We start from the raw sequence: 22,383 nt of genomic DNA, 5'->3' as shown, positions 1-22,383 counted from the left end.
CTCCACAACTTTTTATATGAAAAACTCTAACCATACAGAAAAGTTGGAAGAACAGTACAATTAACATCCATATCCCTTCCACCATGATTCAACAACTGCCAACATTCTGCATTAGAAGGATGTTTTGAAATGGGAGACCTTCTAGTAGTAAAGGAAAGACTGATGATGATGAAGACGAGCGATGATGACTCAAGAGGCGCCCCTGAGTAGGTGAGGGAATGGGGTCCGCAGTGCGGGCAGGGGGCTGTCTCCCTCTTATGGATAAGGCAGGGAAACCAGCCAGAGTGCAAACAGGTGGATCATCGTGGCTGCTTCTAATTTTCTTAATGAACTGGCAAGCAAGGTCGCTGGCTGACAGCAGTCTTCTTAGAGAAGACATGTAGGGTTTTGGGGACAAAGGGGGTATGACACAGTTATCTAGGAGCGAGGAAGAGTGAATGAACGGGGGAAATTAAAGTACAATCGCTGTCCGACGCAAAGGGCCCACTGAGGTTTTTGAAAGGACCAAGTTGGAGAAGCCACACGGTGTTACGGTTAAGGGAACGGACTCTGGAGCCAAAGGGCCTGGGCCAGTCACTTGACCTTTCTGTACCTTCAGGTTGTCCATTAGTAAAATGGGGATAATGTAGTACCTACCTCACAGGGTTGTCGGGAGCCCTGGTGGTGCAGTGGGTAAGAGCTCGGCTGCTAACCAAAAAGTTGGTGGTTTCGACCCATCTCCTACTCCTTGGAAACCCAATGAGGCAGTTCTACTCTGTCCTACAGGGTTGCTGTGAGTTAGAATCAACTTGACAGCAACAGGTTTCATAGGGTTGTTGAGGATTAAATGAGGCAGTATATATACAGCACACAGAACAACATCTGGCATATAGTAAGTGCTACATAGCTGCTAAACAAATAAATACATTACTGTACGCAGAAATTCACAGAACAGAGTGTAAACAAAAAGACAGACAGATGTACTAGTATGTAGCAGAGCTGGGGTCAGAACATAATGTTTATCTGACTAGTAAAGATGTTTAAAGTAAGGGTAAGTAAAAAAGAAGGCAAGTCCAGCATGATTCCATAGTTCAAAACAAAACAAAACAAAAAACCCGTAACAACACACTACTGTCTACAGTATTAAAATACAGTTTTTAAAGGGTACATGACACACATCAAATTATTAATGGTAGTTATCTCTGGGTGGTGGATTACTGGTGTTCTGTATTTATATTTTCTGACTTTTCTATATGATTACCGTATGTCTTTTTTTGCAACGTTTTATTTTAAAATGAAGAAAAATTGCAGCAAAGGGTAACGCAGACATCACTCACATTCTCACCTATTAAATTTTTTACACATTTGCCTCCTGTCTTTTTTATCAAAGTTTATACTTACAAAAGAGTGATAAAAGTAAAATATAACTGTAGAGTCCTTTTTTAGTGAAAGAAACAATTAGAATGTTATCAATAAAGCAAAAGCCCTTCTGTTTGACAGTTGCCCCATCCTGACCCCTTGATGCCATTCCTAGAGGCCACCACTACTGAGCTTGGTGTGTGACTTCTAATCTTGATTTGAATATTTTTACATACATATGTACCACTTAAAACGGGTGAACTGGTATCAACACAGAGCTGGAAAATATAATGTCAAGTGTGAAAAGCAAACTGCAGCATGTGCCCACTTAAAATACTTTAAAAAGATATTTTTTATATTTGGGCTTTTTTAAGTGATATTTATATATACGTATGTACGAGAAAGTATTAAAAATTGCTATATTCTATTCCACTCTGTGTGTGTGTCAGTACCTTACTGACCTTGTTCTCTACTTATGGATCATTATGTTTCCAGTTCTTTACTATTATATGGTTTCCTGTAATAAACATCCTTGTACTCCTCTCTTGGAACACAAGCTCAGGTAGACGATGCATTTTCCATTTTAACAGATACTTATAAAATGTCCCCAAGGTGGGTGGCTGCATCAGGAGAGCCCCAGGAAGCAAGTCTAGTCCTTACTAACACAGGATCTTGTCAGAATTCAGGCATTCAGGTACCGTAAGGGGGTAAAAAATGGCACCTTTTAGTTTCAATATGCTTTAATTTGCATTTCTCTGATTATTATCAGCATCCTCCTTTCTCTCATTGCTTTTATCCACCAGAAAATCATGTTCTCCATAATGAAGCATTTTTTTGACCAATCAGCAATATTGCTTCCAATCACTACTACACGTGCACCACCTTCTAACTGCAGTTCGGCCTTCTATCTTTATTTTAACTGGACTTGTTCAGGAGTAAAGGAGGAACGCTCTTCATTATTAAAATAAATGTATAAATTCTGAGGATTTATCCAAAAATTCTTTTTAATCATTATATTTTCAGAATATAACACTTCTGTGAATGTTACAACAGGTAACACCTTTCTCTACGGGCTTCCTTAATTTAATATTTGGTAAATTTTGTCACAAAGCTAAAATAAAAATGATGCCATAAACAAGGATACTGAAATTGAAAAATCCTATAAAGAAATGGCATAATGGGTTCACCATTCCAGAAATTTCTTAATAACAATATCTTTTTAAAATACCTCGACCCTTAGGCTGAGGCAATGCCTGACTCCTCAGAGTGAGTCTATAATTATCTATCACTACACTAGCTCTGCTTCTTCAGGTACACCTAGGAATCAGAAACGATCTTTCACTTGAGATACAAGGAGCCTGAACCAGCCACGAAAAATGTCACCCGTCCACCATCTGCTTATATTCTGTAATTCAATGAAGGTGACACATTTGAAAGTTCCAATAATTCAATTTTCTAATTATTAAAGGTTTTATCTTATGAGTGACTCCAATAGCACCTCATACAATGAGTTAGCATGTTCTTCCTCTGCTTAGACCCCAGAACTTGAGAATAAACTGAGTAAGCAATCAGTCAAAAAAGACCACTTTCAACAGCATCTGGAAAACTCATTAACATCAATTCAGGCTATTCTGAAATGAGGGCTTTGGGAAAACTATATTATTAAGTAGCTATTTAAATAGTTTGTGGACTTATAGGGAGCTGTATCACCTTGCTCTATCCTTTCTGAGATGACGGTGGAGGCCAGGGGCAGGTGGAACCAGAACATAAAGAGTTAAGAGGAGGTACAGAAAGATGGTAGCTGAGGATGGCGAGAGAGCCAAAGTCTCACCTGTGCCTTTACAGGCTGAATGGAGGGGCAGGAGACTGCAGGGAAGAGAGCTGGATGGGGGTAAGGATGCTGTGTATTATCCAAGCAGAAAGAACAGCCACTGAAAAGATTTCCGAAACAAAGTCCTCAGGGGGAAACATAGGTTACTATTCAAGCTGAACAGGCATTAGAAGTAGGGAGGAAAAGTAAGGTTTGTAAGGAATTCCTCCTGTGTCAGTGGACCCATGGGAATTGTTGTTGTTGCTAGGTGGCGTGGAGTCGCTTCCGACTCATAGCGACCCCGTGTACAACAGAAGGAAACACTGCCCCGTCCTGTGCCATCCTCACAATCATTGCAGCCACTGTGTCCGTCCATCTCATCGAGGGGCTTCCTCTTTTTTGCTGACCCTCTACTTTACCAAGCATGATGTCCTTCTCCAGGGACTGGTCCCTCCTGATAACACATTCAAAGTACACGGGAATTGCAAACCAGATGTGAGGCTGGGCTGGGTGGTTCAAAGGCTAAAGGCAAGTGCACATCTGTTGTAGAGTCACTGGTAACAGTCAGGATTGAGGATTAGGTCGTAGCTATGAGGACCATCCTACTGTCCTAATACCTACCAGCCTGGACCTCAGGACAGAGTACGGCTGGCTTCTAACCACAAAAACACAGGTCAGTTAAACAGTGAAAGTACTGAGCTCTAGTCATTAGTACCAGAGAAAAAATAAGGATATCCATTTCACCAACAACCACTCATACAACTTGGTTATGTGCTCTGATAATTATATACAGTTACATCTCTCAGCTTGTAAAAAGTGTGTCCAGATGTCCTTTCTGAGCTATGCTGCATAATACAGGCAAATTAGTATTAAACCATACAGCAGTTCATGTAACAGCTTTCAAACTTTTTTGATTGAGGACCCTGTTATGGATTGAATTGTGTCCCCCAAAGAAGTATGTCAACTTAGCTAGGCCATGATTCCCCAGTATTGTGTGGTTGCCCACCATTTTGTGATCTGATGTGATTTTCCTACATAATGTAAATCTTACTTCTATGATGTTAATGAGGCAGGGATAGAGGTAGTTATGTTAATGAGGCAGGACTGAAATCTATAGGATTAGGTTGTACATACAGTCAATCTCTTTTGAGATATAAAAAAGAATCGAGCCGAGAGGAGGGACCTCCTACCACCAAGAAAGAAGAGCCGGAAGCCGAGCATGTCCTTTGGACCAGGGGTCCCTGCACTGAGAAGCTCCCAGACCAGGGGAAGACTTATGACAAGGACATTCCTCCAGAGCTAAGAGAGAGAAAACCTTCCCCTGGAGCTGCGCCCTGAACTCAGACTTCTTACACTCCTAGACCGTGAGAGAAAAACTCCTGTTCGTTAAAGCCATTCATTTGTGGAATTTCTGTTATAGCAACACTAGGCAACTAAGAAAGACCTCTTTAAAAAACTGAGAAAACACAGAACTACTTGCATATTTTAAATGAACAATTAAGTTTAAATAATTACAAAATGTGTACTTTCCAAACCAAAAAACCAAACCCAACCTGTTGCCATCAAGTCAATTCCGACTCATAGCGACCCTGTGCTGCTCTTGTTGTTAGGTGCTGTCAAGTCGGTTCTGATGCATAGCGACCCTACAGGTACCGTAAATACCAATATTTTAGCCTCTTTTTATGGTTATGATCTGAATGTTCACTTTCTTTAAAAAAAGTACCATTTTTGTCTCATTGATAGAAAACCTTTTCTCCTCTGGGTCAAATGCTGGTTTTTTTCTAGAGGGGACCACTTCTCCCTGCATAGTGTCAGCTCGCTCCTAGTTGCCTTTTTTCCGTTGGTTTGTTTTGGTCCCTCACTCACATCACAGATTTCCCTGAGATGTCTGGCGCTCCAGAGGTAATCTGTTTACTTAGACTAAGGTGGGACTACAAGGCTGTCTGACAGCTTTGAGCATGCGGATGGGCTTGGTTTGAACCTCAAGGTAGTGATCTAGGTGGACTCCCTGACGTCATCATCTTTGGATCTTCCTCAGAAAAAACTCTTCCAACCTCCCGCCCACACGCTGGGAACCGAGTAAACACCGAGGGCTGGGGGAGTCTCCACCCATCACTCAAAGAACAAACAGCGACTTGAGCAACGTCTTAGGTAAGGTATCCATGTCCTAGACATTGCCTAGGTCCCATATATCCAGAGATATTTGTCTGACCCTATCCAGAGAATAAACTTCCAATCTACTGCCAGTGTAGGTGTGGGGCAGTCACCAGTGGTAGAGCAGGAGAAAGGATTTAGAGAAACAAAAGTTTGTCAAACAGGCCCTTTTATTTTAGTTAGTTACCCTTGCCCCCAGTTCCACAGATACCTGGTATTGTCAATTTCTGAGACTTCTGAGGATGCTTTAGTGTAAGTCACATCGGTTTTCATTTCCCAGCTTTTCTGGGTCTAACTACATTATGTCTTATAAATGTTGCAACACCAATGACTTATTTATTGCAAATATCTTTTTTTCCACAACATAAATGGTGACTATACACGTGGACTATATAAGTGGACCTCACCGGAAACACAGGAATCAAAATGACTACATCTGTGGGAAGAGATGATGGAAAAGCTCAATATCAACAGTCAGAAGAAGGCCAGGGGCCGACTGCGGAACAGATCATCAACTGCTCTATGCAAGTTTAAGTTGAAGCTGAAGAAAATTAAAACAAGTCCACAAGAGCAAAAATACGACTTTGAGTATGTATCACCTGAATTTGAAGGCCATCTCAAGAACAGATTTGACTCACTGAACACTAATGACTGAAGACCAGATGAGTTGTGCGAAGACATTAAGGACATCATACATGAAGAAAGCAAAAGATCATTAAGAAGACAAGAAACAAAAGAGCAAAATGGATGTCAGAAGAGACTGTGAAACTTGCACTGGAATACAGAATCGCTAAAGTGAATGGAAGAAATGATGAAGTAAAAGAGATGAACAGAAGATTTCAAAGGGCAGCTTGAGAAGACAAAGTAAAATACTATAATGAAACGTGCAAAGACTTGGAATTAGAAAACCAAAAGGGAAAAATGTGCTCAGCATTTCTCAAGCTTAAAGAATTGAAGAAAAAATTCAAGCCTCGAGTTGCAATTTTGAAGGATTCTACGGGCAAAATATTGAATGACGCAGGAAGCATCAGAAGTAGATGGAAGGAATACACAGTCACTGTACCAAAAAAAGTTGGTTAACGTTCAACTATTTCAGGAGGTCACATATGATCAAGAACTGATGATACTGAAGGAAGAAGTCCAAGCACAGAAGACACTGGTGAAAAACAAGGCTCCAGGAATGGGCGGAATACCAAGTGAGATGTTTCAATAAAGGGATGCAGTGCTGGAGATGCTCACTTGTCTATGGCAAGAAATTTGGAAGACAGCTACCAGGTCAACCGACTGGAAGAGATCCACATTTGTGCCCCTTCCAAAGAAAGGTGATCCAACTGAATGCGGAAATTATCAAACAACATTATTAATATCACATGCAAGTAAAATTTTGCTGAAGACCAGTCACAAACAGTTGCAGTAGTTCATCAACAGGGAGTTGGCAGAAGTTCAGGCCAGTTTCAGAAGAGGACATGGAATGAAGGGTATCACTGCTGATGTCAGATGCGTCTTGGCTGAAAGCAGAGTATACCAGAAAGATGTTTACCTGTGTTTCTCTGACTACACAAAAGCATTCAACTGTGTGGATTATAACTAATTATGGATAACACTGCAAAGAATGGGAATTCCAGAACACTTAATTGTGCTCATGAGGAACCTGTACATAGACCAAGAGGCAGTCATTCGAGCAGAGCAAGGGGAAAATACACTGTTTAAAATCAAGAAAAATGTGCATCAGGGTTGCATCCTTTCACCATACCTATTCAATCTGTAGGTTGAGCAAATAATCGGAGAAGCTGGACTACATGAAGAAGAACGTGGCATCAGGACTGGTGGAAGACTCATTAACAACCTGCGATATGCAGATGACACAACCTTGCCTGCTGAAAGCAAAGAGGGCTGGAAGCACTTACCAATGAAGATCAAAGACTACAGCCTTCAGTATGGATTACACCTCAACATAAAGAAAACAAAAGTCCTCAAAACTGGACCAATAAACATCACCATGATAAACGGAGAAAAGACTGAAGTTGTCCAGGATTTCATTTTACCTGGATCCACACTCAGCGCTCATGGAAACAGCAGTCAAGAAATCAAATGACGTACGACATTGGGCAAATCTGCTGTAAAAGAGGTCTTTCAAGTGTTCAAACACAAAGATGTCACTTTGAGGACTAAGGTGCACCTGGCCCAAGCCATGATATTTTCAGTAACCTCATATGCATGTGAAAGCTGGACAATGAATAAGGAAGACTGAGGAAGAATTGACATGTTTGAATTATGGTGTTGGCAAAGAATATTGAATACACCATGGACTGCCAGAAGAATGAGTAAGTCTGTCTTGGAAGAAATACATTCAGAGTGTTTCTTGGAAGTGAGGATGGCGAGACTATGTCTCACATACTTTGGACATGTTATCAGGAGGGACCAGTCCCTGGAGAAGGACATCATGCTTGGTAGAGGGTCAGTGTAAAAGAGGAAGAACCTCTCAACAAGATGGATTGACACAGTGGCTGCAACAATGGGCTCAAGCATAACGACGACTGTGAGGATGGCATGGGAGCAGGCAGTGTTTTGTTCTGTTGTCCACAGGGTTGCTGTGAGTCGGAACCAACTTGATAGCGTCTAACAACAACTCCATTACCACTTCACCATCTGCTTTCCAACTTCTAAAATGTCGCTGCTGTTGTCTCCTCTGTTACCCTCATTCTTTATAGGTTTATGGTTTTAAAAAGACTCCTTTATCACAGTCGTAGTGGGGTTTCAGGAGGCAGCAAAAATCTGTCACCCTAACCTGAAACCCATACAACCATTTTAACGAGAGGATTTTCAATTTGGTGATGCCTTCAGAAACTAGGGCTTCAGTACTGGGGCTTCAAACCGGTTTGGTCCTCTTTGAACCCCTGCTTAAAATTTGCATTTCTAACAAGTTCCCAGGAAGTTATACGTAAGAATCACCTGGGGATCTTGTCAAATTGTAAAGTCTGACTCAGTATATCCGAGGTGGAAATGTAAATTCTCAGCAGGGGTTCAAATTAGAACCAGTTAGAAGCTCTGGTTGGTACAATTAACCAGCAGCATGTTAATTATCTCGTAAGAAGAAGAGAAAGAGAAAAGAAGCCGTATCTTCTCTGGTTAATTTTAGGCTTTTAATAAAAAGTATACTCGGCTAAGCCAAAGAACCAAAGCAGTTGCCGTGGCAACCCCACGTGTGTCAGAGTAGAACTGTGTTCCACGGGATTTTCAATGGGTGTGACCCTGAATAGCAAAGTGCCTCAGTACAGACACGTAGACTGTAAAGGTTTGCACTACAGATCGCAAACTGCAGCGATGGAAAGCACAACCCTTCACTGGCTACTCCCAGACAACAGAGCTCTTCCAACGTGACAGTGTGCTTCTCTCCTGCCGCTTCTTACTGTGATCAACACTGGCACTCACCGCCCCCACCGCTGTTTCTAGAAACGACTGTTAGTACATTCACTGTTGCCTCTGTTTACATCAAAAGCCTCTCTCCTTCTGTTATTTGCTTTTTTCACTTCTTTAACTATTTTTCCTTTCCTTGACATTTTTCAGTTTTGATAGGAGAAGGATTTGGCTTCTTTCTCTTCTAGAAGGCAAGCCTATCAATGATATGCAGTGTGTGTAATCGTTCCTTTGTCTTTTCATTTAACAGCTACGTAACTGAGTGCCTATCATCAGCCAGGCTCTACTCTAGGCATTGGAGGTACAACAGTGAACAGAACAAAGTCCCTGCCCTCACACGGCTTGTATTGTCGGGGTGTGACAGATAACAAGCAGATACGTCACGTGGAATTGGGCATTATGGAGAAAAATAAGGAGGCGAGGTGTGGAGAGGGTCAGGGTGGGGTGGGCACATGTTAGTTACATAAGGTAATCAGAGAAACCTTAAGAAGTGACATTTGAAAGAGACACAAGGGAGAAGCCCTATGGATGTTTGTGGCATGAGCATCCCAAGGAAGCAGCAAGCGCGAGGCCCAAAGGAGGACGAACCTGGCCTGCTGAAGAGGCAGCAGAGATCAGGGGGCTGCAGCAAAATAAGCTCTGTTTCTCTCTGAGTGTTTGCTGCTTTTGCCATGGTTTACTCTTCACAAGATTTTACTAGAATCTTTCAGAGTGTAACAGATTCAGACGCTAACTTATCTGAAAGGCTGAGATTGTTTAAAGTCTAGTGGATCAGTGGGAATGTTATTGAATAAGGTAATATTTTGCTAAAATAAGCATTCTGGCTGAACACAGGCTTGTAAACAATCTAGACTACAGATACATTGCCTCATCTGGGGACACAGAGGGTCGTATGGTGATGAGATTGGAGAACCAGCTCTTGATTTGTTCCGGGTTCTACACCTACTTGCTAGAATGGTCTTGAGTCAGAGTTCTAGGTGTTAGTACACATACACTCTTTTATGCTTTCATTCGAATTTTAAAATGTAAATGTAGCATAGTGGTTACAGGAAAGAAATCCCAAGTTTAACACCTTTGCTGCCACTTACTAAATGTGTGGTCTTAAGCAAGTCACTGAAAAGCCTCAGTTTCCTTCTCTGTAAAAGGAAGATAAAAATATCTACTTCAGGACATAATAAAGATTAAATGACATAACTGCATGGGAAAGCAATTTGTATACTACAAAATATCACGTTAAAGATACATATTGTTAACTACTCAGAGAGCTTTCAAATTTATATGTTACTCAGATTTACTTAGGTTTGTCATCTAAGTGCTTTCAAAATTTATTTAATTTTACATTTTGATCTACCCATTCATTTGCACGTAAGGTTGCGGACAAAGTTTAGCCTTCTAAGTTAGCCTCCCATTTTAGCCTATGATACATTTTCCAAATTAACTCTTTATCTTTTTAATTACACAGCAAAATTCAATAGGTATGAACAACTCAACTTGAAATCTTCAAAAAGGATCGAAATGCAGATCTTCATCTTAACTTTATTAATTGACCATTTTGCAATAGAAAATATGGGCACTTGGAGAAAGCGATCTCAAGGGTAAGTAAGCAACAATCATTTTGTATGCTTCAACAACTGTTAGACTCTCAGTGTTGTTGTTGTTGGTTTTTTTTTTTTTTTGGTCTATTTTTGTTTTCTGAAACTTTATTGCTTAGCTAAATCATTACATACTAGACATAAATTTCCAGTCACATACTTAATCATCAAATACTTGATATGTTTTGAAGACAGTACTAGAGGGAGGCAGTTTTATTTCTTAATATCATATTGCTGTAGTCATTAAAGTGTCTGTATGTTGCTGGACAGCTCAATTTGAAATGCAATCCAAAAGAACAATCCAGAAGTAATTTACGAAAGACGGAACAGAACGGAACTTACTCCATGCCCTGTGCAGTCTGCCGTGCAATGTCTATGAGTTTGATCATCTCAAATTTGGTCTCAATGATGTGGAGATGGTGATATAAGCTGGAGCCCTCACACCACTGGGTGACAATAGCCAGCTGTGGCTTTGTTGAATAGCCCATAAAGAGTAGGATATTCACGTGTCGTGTTTTCCTGCAAAAAGAAAGGTGACTGTAAATAGGAAAAGTCGACAAACTTCAACCAAAGTTTTTAAAAAAGAGGGCCAAGGCAGTCTACCTGTCAGCAAGGTGTTGTCAAAAAAAGGTATAATAAAGAAAAAAAAGCATAAATTTAGAAGAGACTTTCAGAAACTGTCTAGTCTAATCTCCCACTGGATGAAGAAATAGCTGTTTGCACACACCTGACAAACAGGCACGCAGAAGCTGCTTAAATACCTGCAGTCACGGGAAGCACACCACTGAGAAGGCAGCACTCCCCCTCCCCTTTCTGAAATGGCTCTAGTATTTAGAACGTTTTCTTGGGCTGAGACAAAAGCATTTTCCTACAACTTTCACCACTGGCTTCCCTGTTCTGTCGTCTGGAATAAAATAAGAGTGAGTCTGCATGTTCTTGAATATAACAGCCTTCCTTTTTCTTTTTAAAATAATTTATTTTGTTGTTGTTGTTGCTGAAAATGTACAGAGAAGAACATACACCAATTCAACAACTTCTCCAGGTACAGTTCATGACACTGATTACACTCTTCAAGCTATGCAGCCATTCTCACCCTCCTTTTCCAAATTGTTTCTCCCCCATTAACATAACTTCACTGTCCCCTAAAATTCCTATCTAATCTGGAGTAGCTGTTGTCCATTTAATCCTATAAAGGCAGTTCTTTAAAAGAACACAATGCTCAAGGCAGACATTCTTTACTAATTAAGCTAACCATTGTTCCGTTTAACGAAGACTTCAGGAGATATTTTTGGTTTAAGGTTGAAAGATTATCTCAGGGCAGTAGTTTCAGGGGATTCATCTAGCCTCAACGGCTTCAGAAAGTCTGGATTCCACGAGAATTTTAAAGCCTGCCTACCAGCCTTTTCTGGACTGAATACCCCAGTCTGTCAACTTCCTTCCCTCTAAGTCATGTCTCTAGAATCCTCCCCATCAAGGTTGCCCTGCCCGGGACATGCTCTAGTTTCTTCCTCAAGTTCCAGGGCTAAATACAGTCTCTAGATGTGTCCTGGTAAGCTTTTATTTTGAGATCACTAGACTTTTGAGAGTATTATTTATACAAGAGGAACTATTATTTCTCATGACCGGAATACATTTCCATTAATTCAGTTCAAGATTAGGTCTTTTAACAGCTGAACCATATAATAATGCAGACTAACTTAAAAGACTAGAAGTAAGACAAAAGGTACTCAGACAGGCTCTGTTTCTAGGTATTTACCCATTGTGAGTCAAGCTAATAGTGGCTGCCACTGGAAAACTCAGCGAAAACTACTTCTTTCTCTGAACACAGTAACTCACACAAGCTCACCTGAGTACTCCTACTTCATTTTTGAAGGCCTGTAACTGCTGAGGTGTGGGTGCTGTCACATTCAACATTTTCACTGCCACATCACCTAGAAGGGAATTGTCATTTCAACTGTCATTCCAATTATTTTACATTTAAAAATATAAAAAATTCTTGGGTATTTTATGATAACCCTAAATCCACACTATTATTAAATTGCAAATAAAGCTAATCTTGTTCTTCCCCTGGAAGTTTAACCAATTAAGCACCAGTACCCTGGTTATTTAACAATATTGAATCAGATGCATTTACTAAGTGAACGTTGAAACTACAGACGACAGACCCAATGGCACATGGCTTAAAATAGAAAACTGCAAAACTTCTATAACACAAAAGTTTACATTTTTTTAGTCCATGGATCACTTATGGAACTTTGTTTAGGAAAATGATTAAAACTGTAACAATAATTTAAAAAACAAAAAAACAAAAAAAAAGCTGCCAGTGGGTGTGTACACTGGTATGACCACTTTGTAAAATGTTGGCAGCATCCCTTAACACTGCACGCGTGCATACCCTACAGCCTCACGTTTCTCTCCTGCGCACAGACCCCACAAAAATGGCTATGTATATTCACCAAAGGACATGTACGAGAATATTCACAGCAGCACTATTTGTGATAGCCCCAAACTAGAAACTATCCAGATGCTTATCAGAGAGGAGGATGGAAAAAGACATCATGTTGTGGGCGTACAATGGAACGTAAGACAGCCCTGAGAACGAATAATCTACAACTACACTCCACAATATAGAACATCTTATAAACACAATTGAGGGAAACAGGCCAGACACGAAGAGTGTGCCCTGTCTGATTCCTGCTAGGGTAGGACAGTGGTTACCCAGGGGGAGGGAAGAGGGCTGGCTGAGAGAGGGTACGAGGGGGCTTCCGGAGTGCTGGTAATGCTCTGTTTATGGATCCCAGACATGTTCACTGCGTGAGACTTCTAGCTACTTGTATGCTCATGATATGTGTGCTTTTTTGGTATGTACTTTACACTTCAAGAAAAAGTTAAATAAATGTATTGATTATTCCTGATTATCAAAGTAACACAGTACTCACTGTAAAAATTTCAAGAAAAAAATTAAAATTCCCCACAGCCATGTCATGCAGAGATGTCCACTGTTAACATATTCATGTACATCCTCCTAGGCTTTTATATGTAAGCACTGTGAATATTTATGAGTACAAATAAAATAACCTAAAAGGATATTTACTAAAATATTGATAGTCATTTTCCTTGTTATATATATATATATATATTTCTAGGTAGCACCATAATATGGGATGTTATATAAGCTGCTTTGTAAAATTCAATTTAATATACCCTATACACCTCCCATATCAATAAGCATAGATCTATCATATAAGTTAAACGCCTATATAATCATATATGGAAGTATCAACTTCTATAATCCTCCATCAATGGGCATTTATTTCCATTTTCCATTATTATTAACTCTGTGATAAATCCACTTGCACACACATCTATTCGCTGCCATCCAATTCTGTCTTCAGCAGAAAGCCCATAAGTGGAACTGTTGGTTCGAAGGTGATGCATTCTTAAAGACTGTTAATATATATTGCCAAACTGCCCACTAGAAAATTTATTTTCCCATCAGCAGAATTACAATCTAACTCATGGGTTTTTAAAAATCTTTGAGAGACAAATAATGATCTCTATTGTTTTAATCTGCACTTCTTTGATAACTAGTGAGGCTGAACATTTTTTATAGGCCACTAGCCACTTCCACATCCTCCTCTGGTTAAGTGCACTTTTAATACGTTTACTTGTGGTTTATAATACAAATACCATTATGAGCAGAAAGACTTTTAAAAGAAAAGAACAAAATCATCTGAGACTCGCTCACCTGGAGGCTCTTTGCTTCTAAGCCTACCACTACAACTGGGGGGCATCACCAAGCTGCACACATACCATGCCACTTGCCCTTGTAGACGGTTCCAAACGACCCGGATCCGATTCTCTGTCCAACTGTGATCTGTCCATCGGGAATCTCCCAGTCGTCACTTGAATCTCGCCGACCAAGTGTTTTCTTGATAAAAGCAGGGCAAAGGTCAAACCAAATCAAACAAAATGGGAAAATCTTATATTCCATACTAAGTGATTCCCTTATGTCTGAGAGGGACACAGTTAGGAAGCAAATCAGATCTATTTTTTAAAAACACCCTCTGGAGGACTAACAGTTAAAAGTATGACTCTTAAAATATACAAAACGTAAAGACCTAAGTCAGTATTAGGATAGAAACAATTTATTAAAAAATAGAAATCATTACTGGGTATAAGCAGAAATGTGTATGACTAAAATCAATAAAACAGCTTTTTATCATTTGGAGCCTTCGACAGGCAAGATAAGTAGTACACATTTATAATTAGTTTTGGGTCCAAATCCCCCCAAATTTAAATCGACATCCTATGGTAACTGCTGAGAATTTTGCTAATTACTCTCCCCCTCAGTCAGTGCTAAATATTCTCATCTATCTTATCTGATCCACTCTCTCAAGAAAAAAAAAATCAACATATACAATCACTTTGGATCCACCTAGACAATATACATTGCTGCTAGAATGAAATTATTAGTTTTTAAATACAGACTCATTTTGTGTCAGAAAGTTCGTTTTTTAATAGGGAACAATATCATTTTGTAGATATTTGAATTTTAGGCCAACCCTTTAGGATGTATATGCTTAAACATTCTTCCTAAATACCAAGTTACTCTCTTTTTCCTTATTTTAGAAGTAGAACGCTATTCTTACTCTTCCAAAACTGCCTTTTTTCTCAATTAGAGAAAAGGGTAAGTATGAGTGTTGTGGGAATATGCTCTGAGCAAAAAACCATCAGCTCTTGAACTTACCTGATTATAGGAATTCCGTGTCACATGGATTATCAATGTATCTAAAACCACACCACAGACGTTCCATTTGGCTATGACTTCTACAAAGAGAGAACTCAGAGGAAAACCGATGTCACACAGGCTTACCATTCGATTCCTGTCTTCTGAGGATGACGAGGATTTCCTTTCCCGCTGAGGTCCAGGAGATTTCTGTAAGGCTTTCACGTTAGTGAGGGAGCCAGGGAGCGATGCGGGAGGGGTGGCCGACAAACCTGTGGTTGATCCTAAGTTGGCAGAAGGGAAAAGGCACCGTTAAAGGAGGATCACGCGCGTTAATTTATCTGGGGCAGGGACAGGGCAGATTTAGACTTGGTATTTAAAAATGGAGCGCATGTTCAATATAGATTTTTGGAAAGGACAGGCCAAAAAGGGGCCTCATTGGTGATTAATACTATAATTTCTTTCAATTTTCTGGCAAATTTAAGATCTAAACATCTGATTGTAGATACACACTTTATTGGTACAGGGTCTAGAAGACAAAAAACTTCTGTAAAGTAAGAAACAAACGCTAGCAACAACTCCCACGTGGAGTCTGGGACTCCCATCTACGAACGGAGCACAGCTTGTCTTGTGCTGAGCGCGGGTCATCTCCACATTAGAAAGCCTTAGCTCTTGGCCAGGCTTCACTGTCTAAGACGCACTCAGTTGAACTACATTGCTCAGTACCTACGACTTCCATTCCATTCTATGGATTTTCCAAGATTGCTGAGGAGCATAACCACTACATTCAGAATAACTAGCAACAGTTAGTAAATATAACTCTTTACAAGTATTTACAGCAAGACACCCGTCCCAATTTTCATTTAGATTTTAAAAAATCAGTTAAACCACTAGTTAAACTCTGGCAAGATGAAATGGGGGAGTGAAATCATACTACCTTTTTCCCCATAGAGCATAAACGAAGGTATGAATTCTCAGGTTTTTCTGAGACAGGCTAAATACTCAAACATACATTATAAATATTTTTTACAGCTCCCTACTTTTGACACAATATAAAATATACCTGTACCACAGTACAAAAAAATGAATACTGCTGATATTAGAGAATCTCAAAAAAAGCCACAAGCCCAGCAAAATCTCATATAATAGAGATTTCCATTTCTACTTTTATTTTCTTATAAACCACAAAGATTGATTATAACAAGTATTAATACTCATCAAGGTAATTACCTAACATGAAAGGAATTCAGATTGAAGACCCCCACCTTATTTATTCCCACCCACTGAATCTGGAGTTATTAAGACCAAGACGTAAGTAATATAATTAAAAAAAAAGATGGCGCTCTGAACTGAGAACCTCTTTGCTCTGACAGTTCGTGATGGATGGCACACAGAAGCTTGTGGGGTGAGTTATGTGGAGAAGCACATTCAGAGCATCCCAGCAAGGCCAAGCAGAAGTTCAGCACCACGAACTCTCACACTTACAAACACACACTGTGAGGGTGAAGCACAAATAGCGTCTGTGGTTCATATTTAATTTGCTTTGGGTGAAAATAAGAAAGAAGAGCCCAACTACCTCTGAACACTGGGCCAGGCTCAAAATCAAACACTATTTCACTGGGGACAGAATGGAGGAGGGGACTGGGAGTCCGGGATTGGTATTTCCGAAGACAGCGCGTCAGCTGGTTCAAAGGGGCTGTTAGAAGAGAAAGAGAGGGGCAGGCAAACACAGGAAGACAGACACACAGAAGAAATGAAAGAAGTCATGGGGATAAATAAAATGACTTGAAGCCTGCTTAACAAAATAATTCTGGGTGTTTAAAAAAAATCTGATTATTTTTACAAAATCCCAATGATTTTTAAAAAGTGATTCATGAAAAGGACAAGAAATGTCACTTGATTTTAAGTACTAAGCAGGCAGTTTTTATGACTAAGTTAACTTCGTGACCCCAACATGATGGCAGCATTCAAGTGCTGGATGTACTGGGCAAAATTACCAAAAGCCACAGCTATTAAGACACACGAAGATCATACTGGCAACAACATTAACTGGCGGGTTCGTGGAGTAACAAACAGAAACAACAGCAACAAAAACTCGTACAGCTACGTGGTACAATAAACACCAAGCCCAGAGGGGACAGTGTAGGGGTCAACCTGGTAGCTTCGCAGGTGTACAGAAACAGAACACGAGATGGTCTACGCAATGTTTTTTTGAATATAACATAATCTGAGTCTAGGCTTAGATATTTTCAAGATAAAGCAGGTCCCAGTGAAGAGACCAGCTGGGAGCAAGATAAGCAGTCACGACAGGCTTTCCCTACTCAGAGTGAGTATGGGGGAAAGATATTCTCAAATACCATCTCTTGGAAAACAGTGTATGGGATATTCTTATAAGAAGTATTTCTTAAGCAATGCTTATGCTCCTAATTTTCAGTGGGTGCTAGAGCGAATACCTGATGAAAATTCTGCAAAAAATCTCCATTCGTTTGCTTTTTTTTTTTTTTTTTAAATTGGACTAGTAAGAGGGCAAGGGGCTATTCTATTTAGGGGTCCATTCTATCAAATGTTCATTTCATACTCTTCTAGAAGCCTGAAGGGAAGGGGCTGACACTGTCCGACCAACTGAGAAGCTGTGACAGACAATCCAACTCAAGGGACTCCTCCCTCTTAGCATGATTGGGGAAAGTGAGCTTTACCTAACTCTAAGCTCCATCTTTAAACATTAGTGGACGCTCCCAAAGGAAATTTAGCCACTCCAGCTTTGAAGATGGCTGGGACTTAATAAAGTGGGTAGAATAATTAAGGATCTCCCCTTGGTAAAATATTTTTAAACTGCAGAGAGTACATTTAAGGCTCCATTTTTTATGTCCCCTCGTCTTCTCTACTCGTGTTATAAATTAGTGAAAATTTTATTAGAGATAAATGATAAATATTAAAGAAAAACGAAAAAATTTGGGTTTTCTCTACACATTTTTCTCTGTGTCTGTGTTTCGTGAAAGAAGCAAGTATAAAGGCAACAAGCAGCAAAGCCATTGCATTTTTCCCTGAGTTTTTTTGTTGAACTGAAATCACTACTTACCTCCATCACCACGAAACCCCTGGTTTCTAATCAAGTCCTACAAATAAACAATAATGTATATTTATTCAAAGCATATGGTAAGAAAGTAATAACAGCACTGAATTTTCCACTAAGAAAAGGCTAATTCAGTCATTAACAGAAAGGCAAATTCAAAATAAGATTTGTCTTACAATGATTTCACAAAACTAAAGACTATGAAATTAGCTAGTAAACATAATTAAAACCTAAACTTTGAAGCACTTGCCACCCTGACCGTATGCTGAAGGGGTGATTAGTTCTGATCAAATATTGCAATTCATTTCAGGCCATTCAAAACCAATGGCTGCATCCATTCTTTACAAGAAATTCTACTGGTACATATTAAGACCCATAAAAATGTTCATACCCTTTGATCCTGTAATTCCACTTCTGGCAATTTTCCCTAAGGAAATAATTCGTAAGGAAAAATGACATGCACAAAGGTGTTCCGTGCAGCACTGCCCACAACACTAAAAGATGAGAAAGAATTATCTCCCTCTTATAGGCATACTGGTCGAGTAAATTACAGTATCTCGATTTCATGAAGTGTTATGCAGCTACTAAAAACAATTAGGAAGCTTGGATGATGAAACATGTTTATAATATAATAAAAAAACAAAATACAAAATGAAATGTACACTGATTACAATCATAAAAAATGGACGCATAAGATACACTCGAGGGGGGAAACCAGTTTAACTAAAATATGAGAGATTGAATGGCCCCAAATGTTTCTAAATAGGTTCTTTGTAAATGGCTAAACAAAGCCAAAGAAAATTCCTTCCAATGTATTATATAAAACTTGCAATATTTTCTATACAACAATGAACAAATATTCATTGTATATCTGCAAACAAGGTGCTAGGTGCTAGGGGCTGGGTGTTACCAAAAAAAATTAAAAATACTGGTGGTCCCACTTACTCGGTTCTTGAGAGTTTATAATCTAATTGCAGGTAAGATGTACACACAGTTAAAGTTAAAATGAGAATAACAGCTTAAGAAAATAACAAAGGGATGCCAAAGGTTGTTGCTTAGTTAACTGCCAAGTAAGTGGTATGAGTGGTAAGTTTCTTAGAGCTACATAAGCTCAAAGGATGGATAAATAACTGAGTACAGGACTTGGTCACGAGAAGCATTTGACGAGATGGGCTATGACCTGGAGTTGAGGGATGGAAAGGAGTGTAGAAAGGACAAGCAGCGGGCCTTCTAGACAGAAAGCGAAAGGAAGGCAGAAATGCCGTACCCCTTCCTTCTGCTGCACCAGACCTGCAACTCCCCACAACCATGGCTGAACCAAATTCTGCTTTCTGGCTTCTCCGACAACCGACTGCTAGCGCCACACTGAACTCATACCTTTCAGTCTCAAATGTGTTCCTACAGCTCCCTAGCCATCTTTTCTACTTGTCCCAGGTAACTAGGCTTCCACACGGGCTCTGCAAACCTCTCCCACTCTCCTGTAGTTATTTCTCTGAACATGACCCAGAAAACAGAAGCCATCAAAGAACTTTCTGTCCTCCTCCCGCACCTACAAACGCTTGCATAGTAATTGCTGTAATTTTGGAATTCTGATTATGTGGCAGGCATAACAAGCACTCTCCAGGTAGACACTAGTATCCTCTGGGGTGAGGAACTTGCCCAAGGCCACACGCCTGTGAAGAACTGCAGCACTAGCTCTGTCTTCAATTCCTATAGCCACTGACGGACACCACTGCCAAGGCCAAGGAACTTCACAACAACAATTACTCCCTCTCCTCCTGTCTTCAAACTGCTCCCTTCTTCAATCTCTCTCTTTGCTGGCTTCTTCTCAAGTTACAAATATGCTGAAGTCTCTCCATTAAACAATCTGCCCTCAACTCTGCATCAAGCTACTGCCCATTTGCCATTCCTCTACAGCCAAGCTTCTCAAAAGGACACCAAACCCCACTTCCTCACCTGCCCTCTCTCCTCCCCGAAGCCTCTAAAACAGCTGTCAGTGCCACTGAAGTTACATTTTAATTGCCAAATTCAACAGTCATCTTCAGTCCTTATCTCACATGATGTCAACGGCGACTGACACCAGCGACTTCAGCCTTCTTGAAGCCCTTTCCTCATCTGCCTTCTGCGGTCTCTCTCTCCTCTCCGTTACCTGGAAACAGGCTTGGGTCAAGGGGCCCACAGATGAGACAGAGAACAGCAGTCTGCCAGCACCTGTGTCCGCACTCACGGGGGTGCACTTTCATCCCCTTTTCAATGTACCCAGACTCTCTGACAGCATCACTCCACCCATAGCTCTACCCGACACCGTGCTGGTCACTCCTAAATCTGCCTCTCCAGCTCGGGTCTGCAGTCACCACGCCTGGACTACACCTGAGACCCCACGGGCAGCCTGAAGTCCACATGTCCACAGAAAGCCATCACGGCCGTGTCGACACCCTGCTCTTCCTGTGGTGTTTCCTACCTTAACGAATCTGGACGTTGCCTCCACCTCTCTCGCTCACCTCTCACTGCATAGGGCAGTGGTTGAGCATTAGAAAGAAAGGCCAGCTTTTAACTCCATTAGCGTGTGATCCCAGGCAAGTTTCTTCACCTCTCTAAATCTAATTTTCTTAACAGTAAAATAAAGATAATAATACTACTAAACCCACGGAATTTTTGTAAAGCTGGAATAAGAAAACTCATACCAAGCACTTTGCGTAGTATCTGGCACATAGTAACCATTCACAAATAGCAGCCCTTTTCAATATGACTTGTAACAACCTTACCTAGCAGACCTCTAACCTATAGTTTCCCTCCCCTAACAGCACACGCGCGTGCACACACATGCCTCCCACTCCCCCTGGCACCAGCGCTGTCACCTTGCCTAGACTACAGCAGAAGCCACATTACTGTCAGTCCTGCCTCTAGGCGGGGTTCCCGCGTGCTCCATTCTCTGTAACGACCAGAGATTTTCCTAAAACACAGAACTGATCACCTTCTCGTCCACTTAAAGTTCTCCAGACTTCCTACGACCTAGTTTAGAGACCTCGGAATAGTGCGCAGTGCCTTCGGTGTGGCCTCTGCCCACCGAGCTACACCTCCCACTGCTCCCCACTCTTCTCCTGTACTCTACTTACTGTATCAACTATTCATTACATCCCAGGTAAAGGTATTTCTATGCTTTTGCTCATACTATCTCCTTTGACAAATGCCCCTCCTTCTTAAGCCTGCCACCTACTCACCTTTTACAAGTTGGCTTAAACGCTGTCCCCACTGCTAAATATTCCAACCAGGTAGGGTTTATCACCCCCTCTCTGAACTACCACGGTATTTCTGTGATTGTCTGTACGTCTGAATTCAGCCACTAGACTGCGACTTCCATAATTCCCAATTGCCTGACACAGTGCCTAGCCCAGGGTCAATACGGTTTACTGGAATAATAAATGACTGTGCATGAATGAAAATGCTAAGGAGTTTACAGTTTATCTTAAGGTCAGTGGGAAGTCGCTGAAAGTTCTGGAGCGAGGGACTAGATGATGACAGAGGTGCTGTGAGAGAACCACCCTGATGGTGGCATAAGCAACGGAGATGCGACAGAGGGAAATCAACCGCAGGAAATCCATTTTTGGTGAGACTGGTTAGCACACAGTTTCAGGGAGGAAATACGGGCCCGGTGATGGTGGGGAGAAGTAAGAGACAAGTGTGAGATGCACACCAAAAGGAAAAGCCCATACCTACGGCTGCTAATTAAAAAAACCAAACCTGCTGCCGTCAAGTTGATTCCAACTCAGAGCGACCCTCAAGGAAACGGTAAAACTGCCCCATAGGGTTTCCAAGGAGTGCCTGGTGGATTCGAACTGCCGACCTTTTGGTTAGCAGCCCTATGCCACCAGGGTTTCCTGACTGGTTATGGGGAGGATAAAAAAGCAAGACAGAAAGCTGACACTCAAGATGTTAGACCGTAAGAGAATAGGAGAACAGTGGTAACAATAAGAGAAAAAGGGAAATAGTTTAAAGGTCTGTTACTTGTGAAAGTAAAGATGAAGGTTAGAATTTTGGACATACTGAGAACAGACTTAACCTGAAAATATGATTTCTTATTTCACAATCGCCTTATTCCCACATCTCCCTCTTCTACTGCTTTCTTATTCAGGTCTGGCTAGAGAGAGGGGGGCCTTATTAGCTCAGGAAAACTGGTAGGAGGAAGCCACTTAAAGTGAACCCAAAAAAGACAGAGAAAAAGTGGGAAGGAAGTCTGATTTGGGACATTATCTTGAAAGATGAAACTAAA

At 40.7% G+C, this 22,383-nt stretch overlaps 1 protein-coding gene across 1 annotated transcript in view; it reads right to left on the bottom strand.

The window, feature by feature from the left end:
* BRAF (B-Raf proto-oncogene, serine/threonine kinase) overlaps window positions 1-22,383 on the bottom strand; it is a 152,403-nt gene that overhangs the window by 31,515 nt on the left and 98,505 nt on the right. Inside the window, exons 9-13 of the mRNA XM_012557301.2 lie at window positions 18,120-18,156; window positions 15,188-15,324; window positions 14,125-14,242; window positions 12,158-12,242; window positions 10,654-10,830 (exon numbers count right to left, since the gene is read on the bottom strand). Of these exons, the coding sequence (XP_012412755.2) occupies window positions 10,654-10,830; window positions 12,158-12,242; window positions 14,125-14,242; window positions 15,188-15,324; window positions 18,120-18,156 (554 nt within the window). The remainder of the gene's footprint in view (window positions 1-10,653; window positions 10,831-12,157; window positions 12,243-14,124; window positions 14,243-15,187; window positions 15,325-18,119; window positions 18,157-22,383) is intronic.

The sequence above is a fragment of the Trichechus manatus genome, unplaced genomic scaffold (genome assembly GCF_000243295.1).
Source record: "Trichechus manatus latirostris isolate Lorelei unplaced genomic scaffold, TriManLat1.0 scaffold00093, whole genome shotgun sequence".
Lineage (NCBI taxonomy): Eukaryota > Metazoa > Chordata > Mammalia > Sirenia > Trichechidae > Trichechus > Trichechus manatus.
This window is presented reverse-complemented; position numbering and strand designations above follow the sequence as displayed.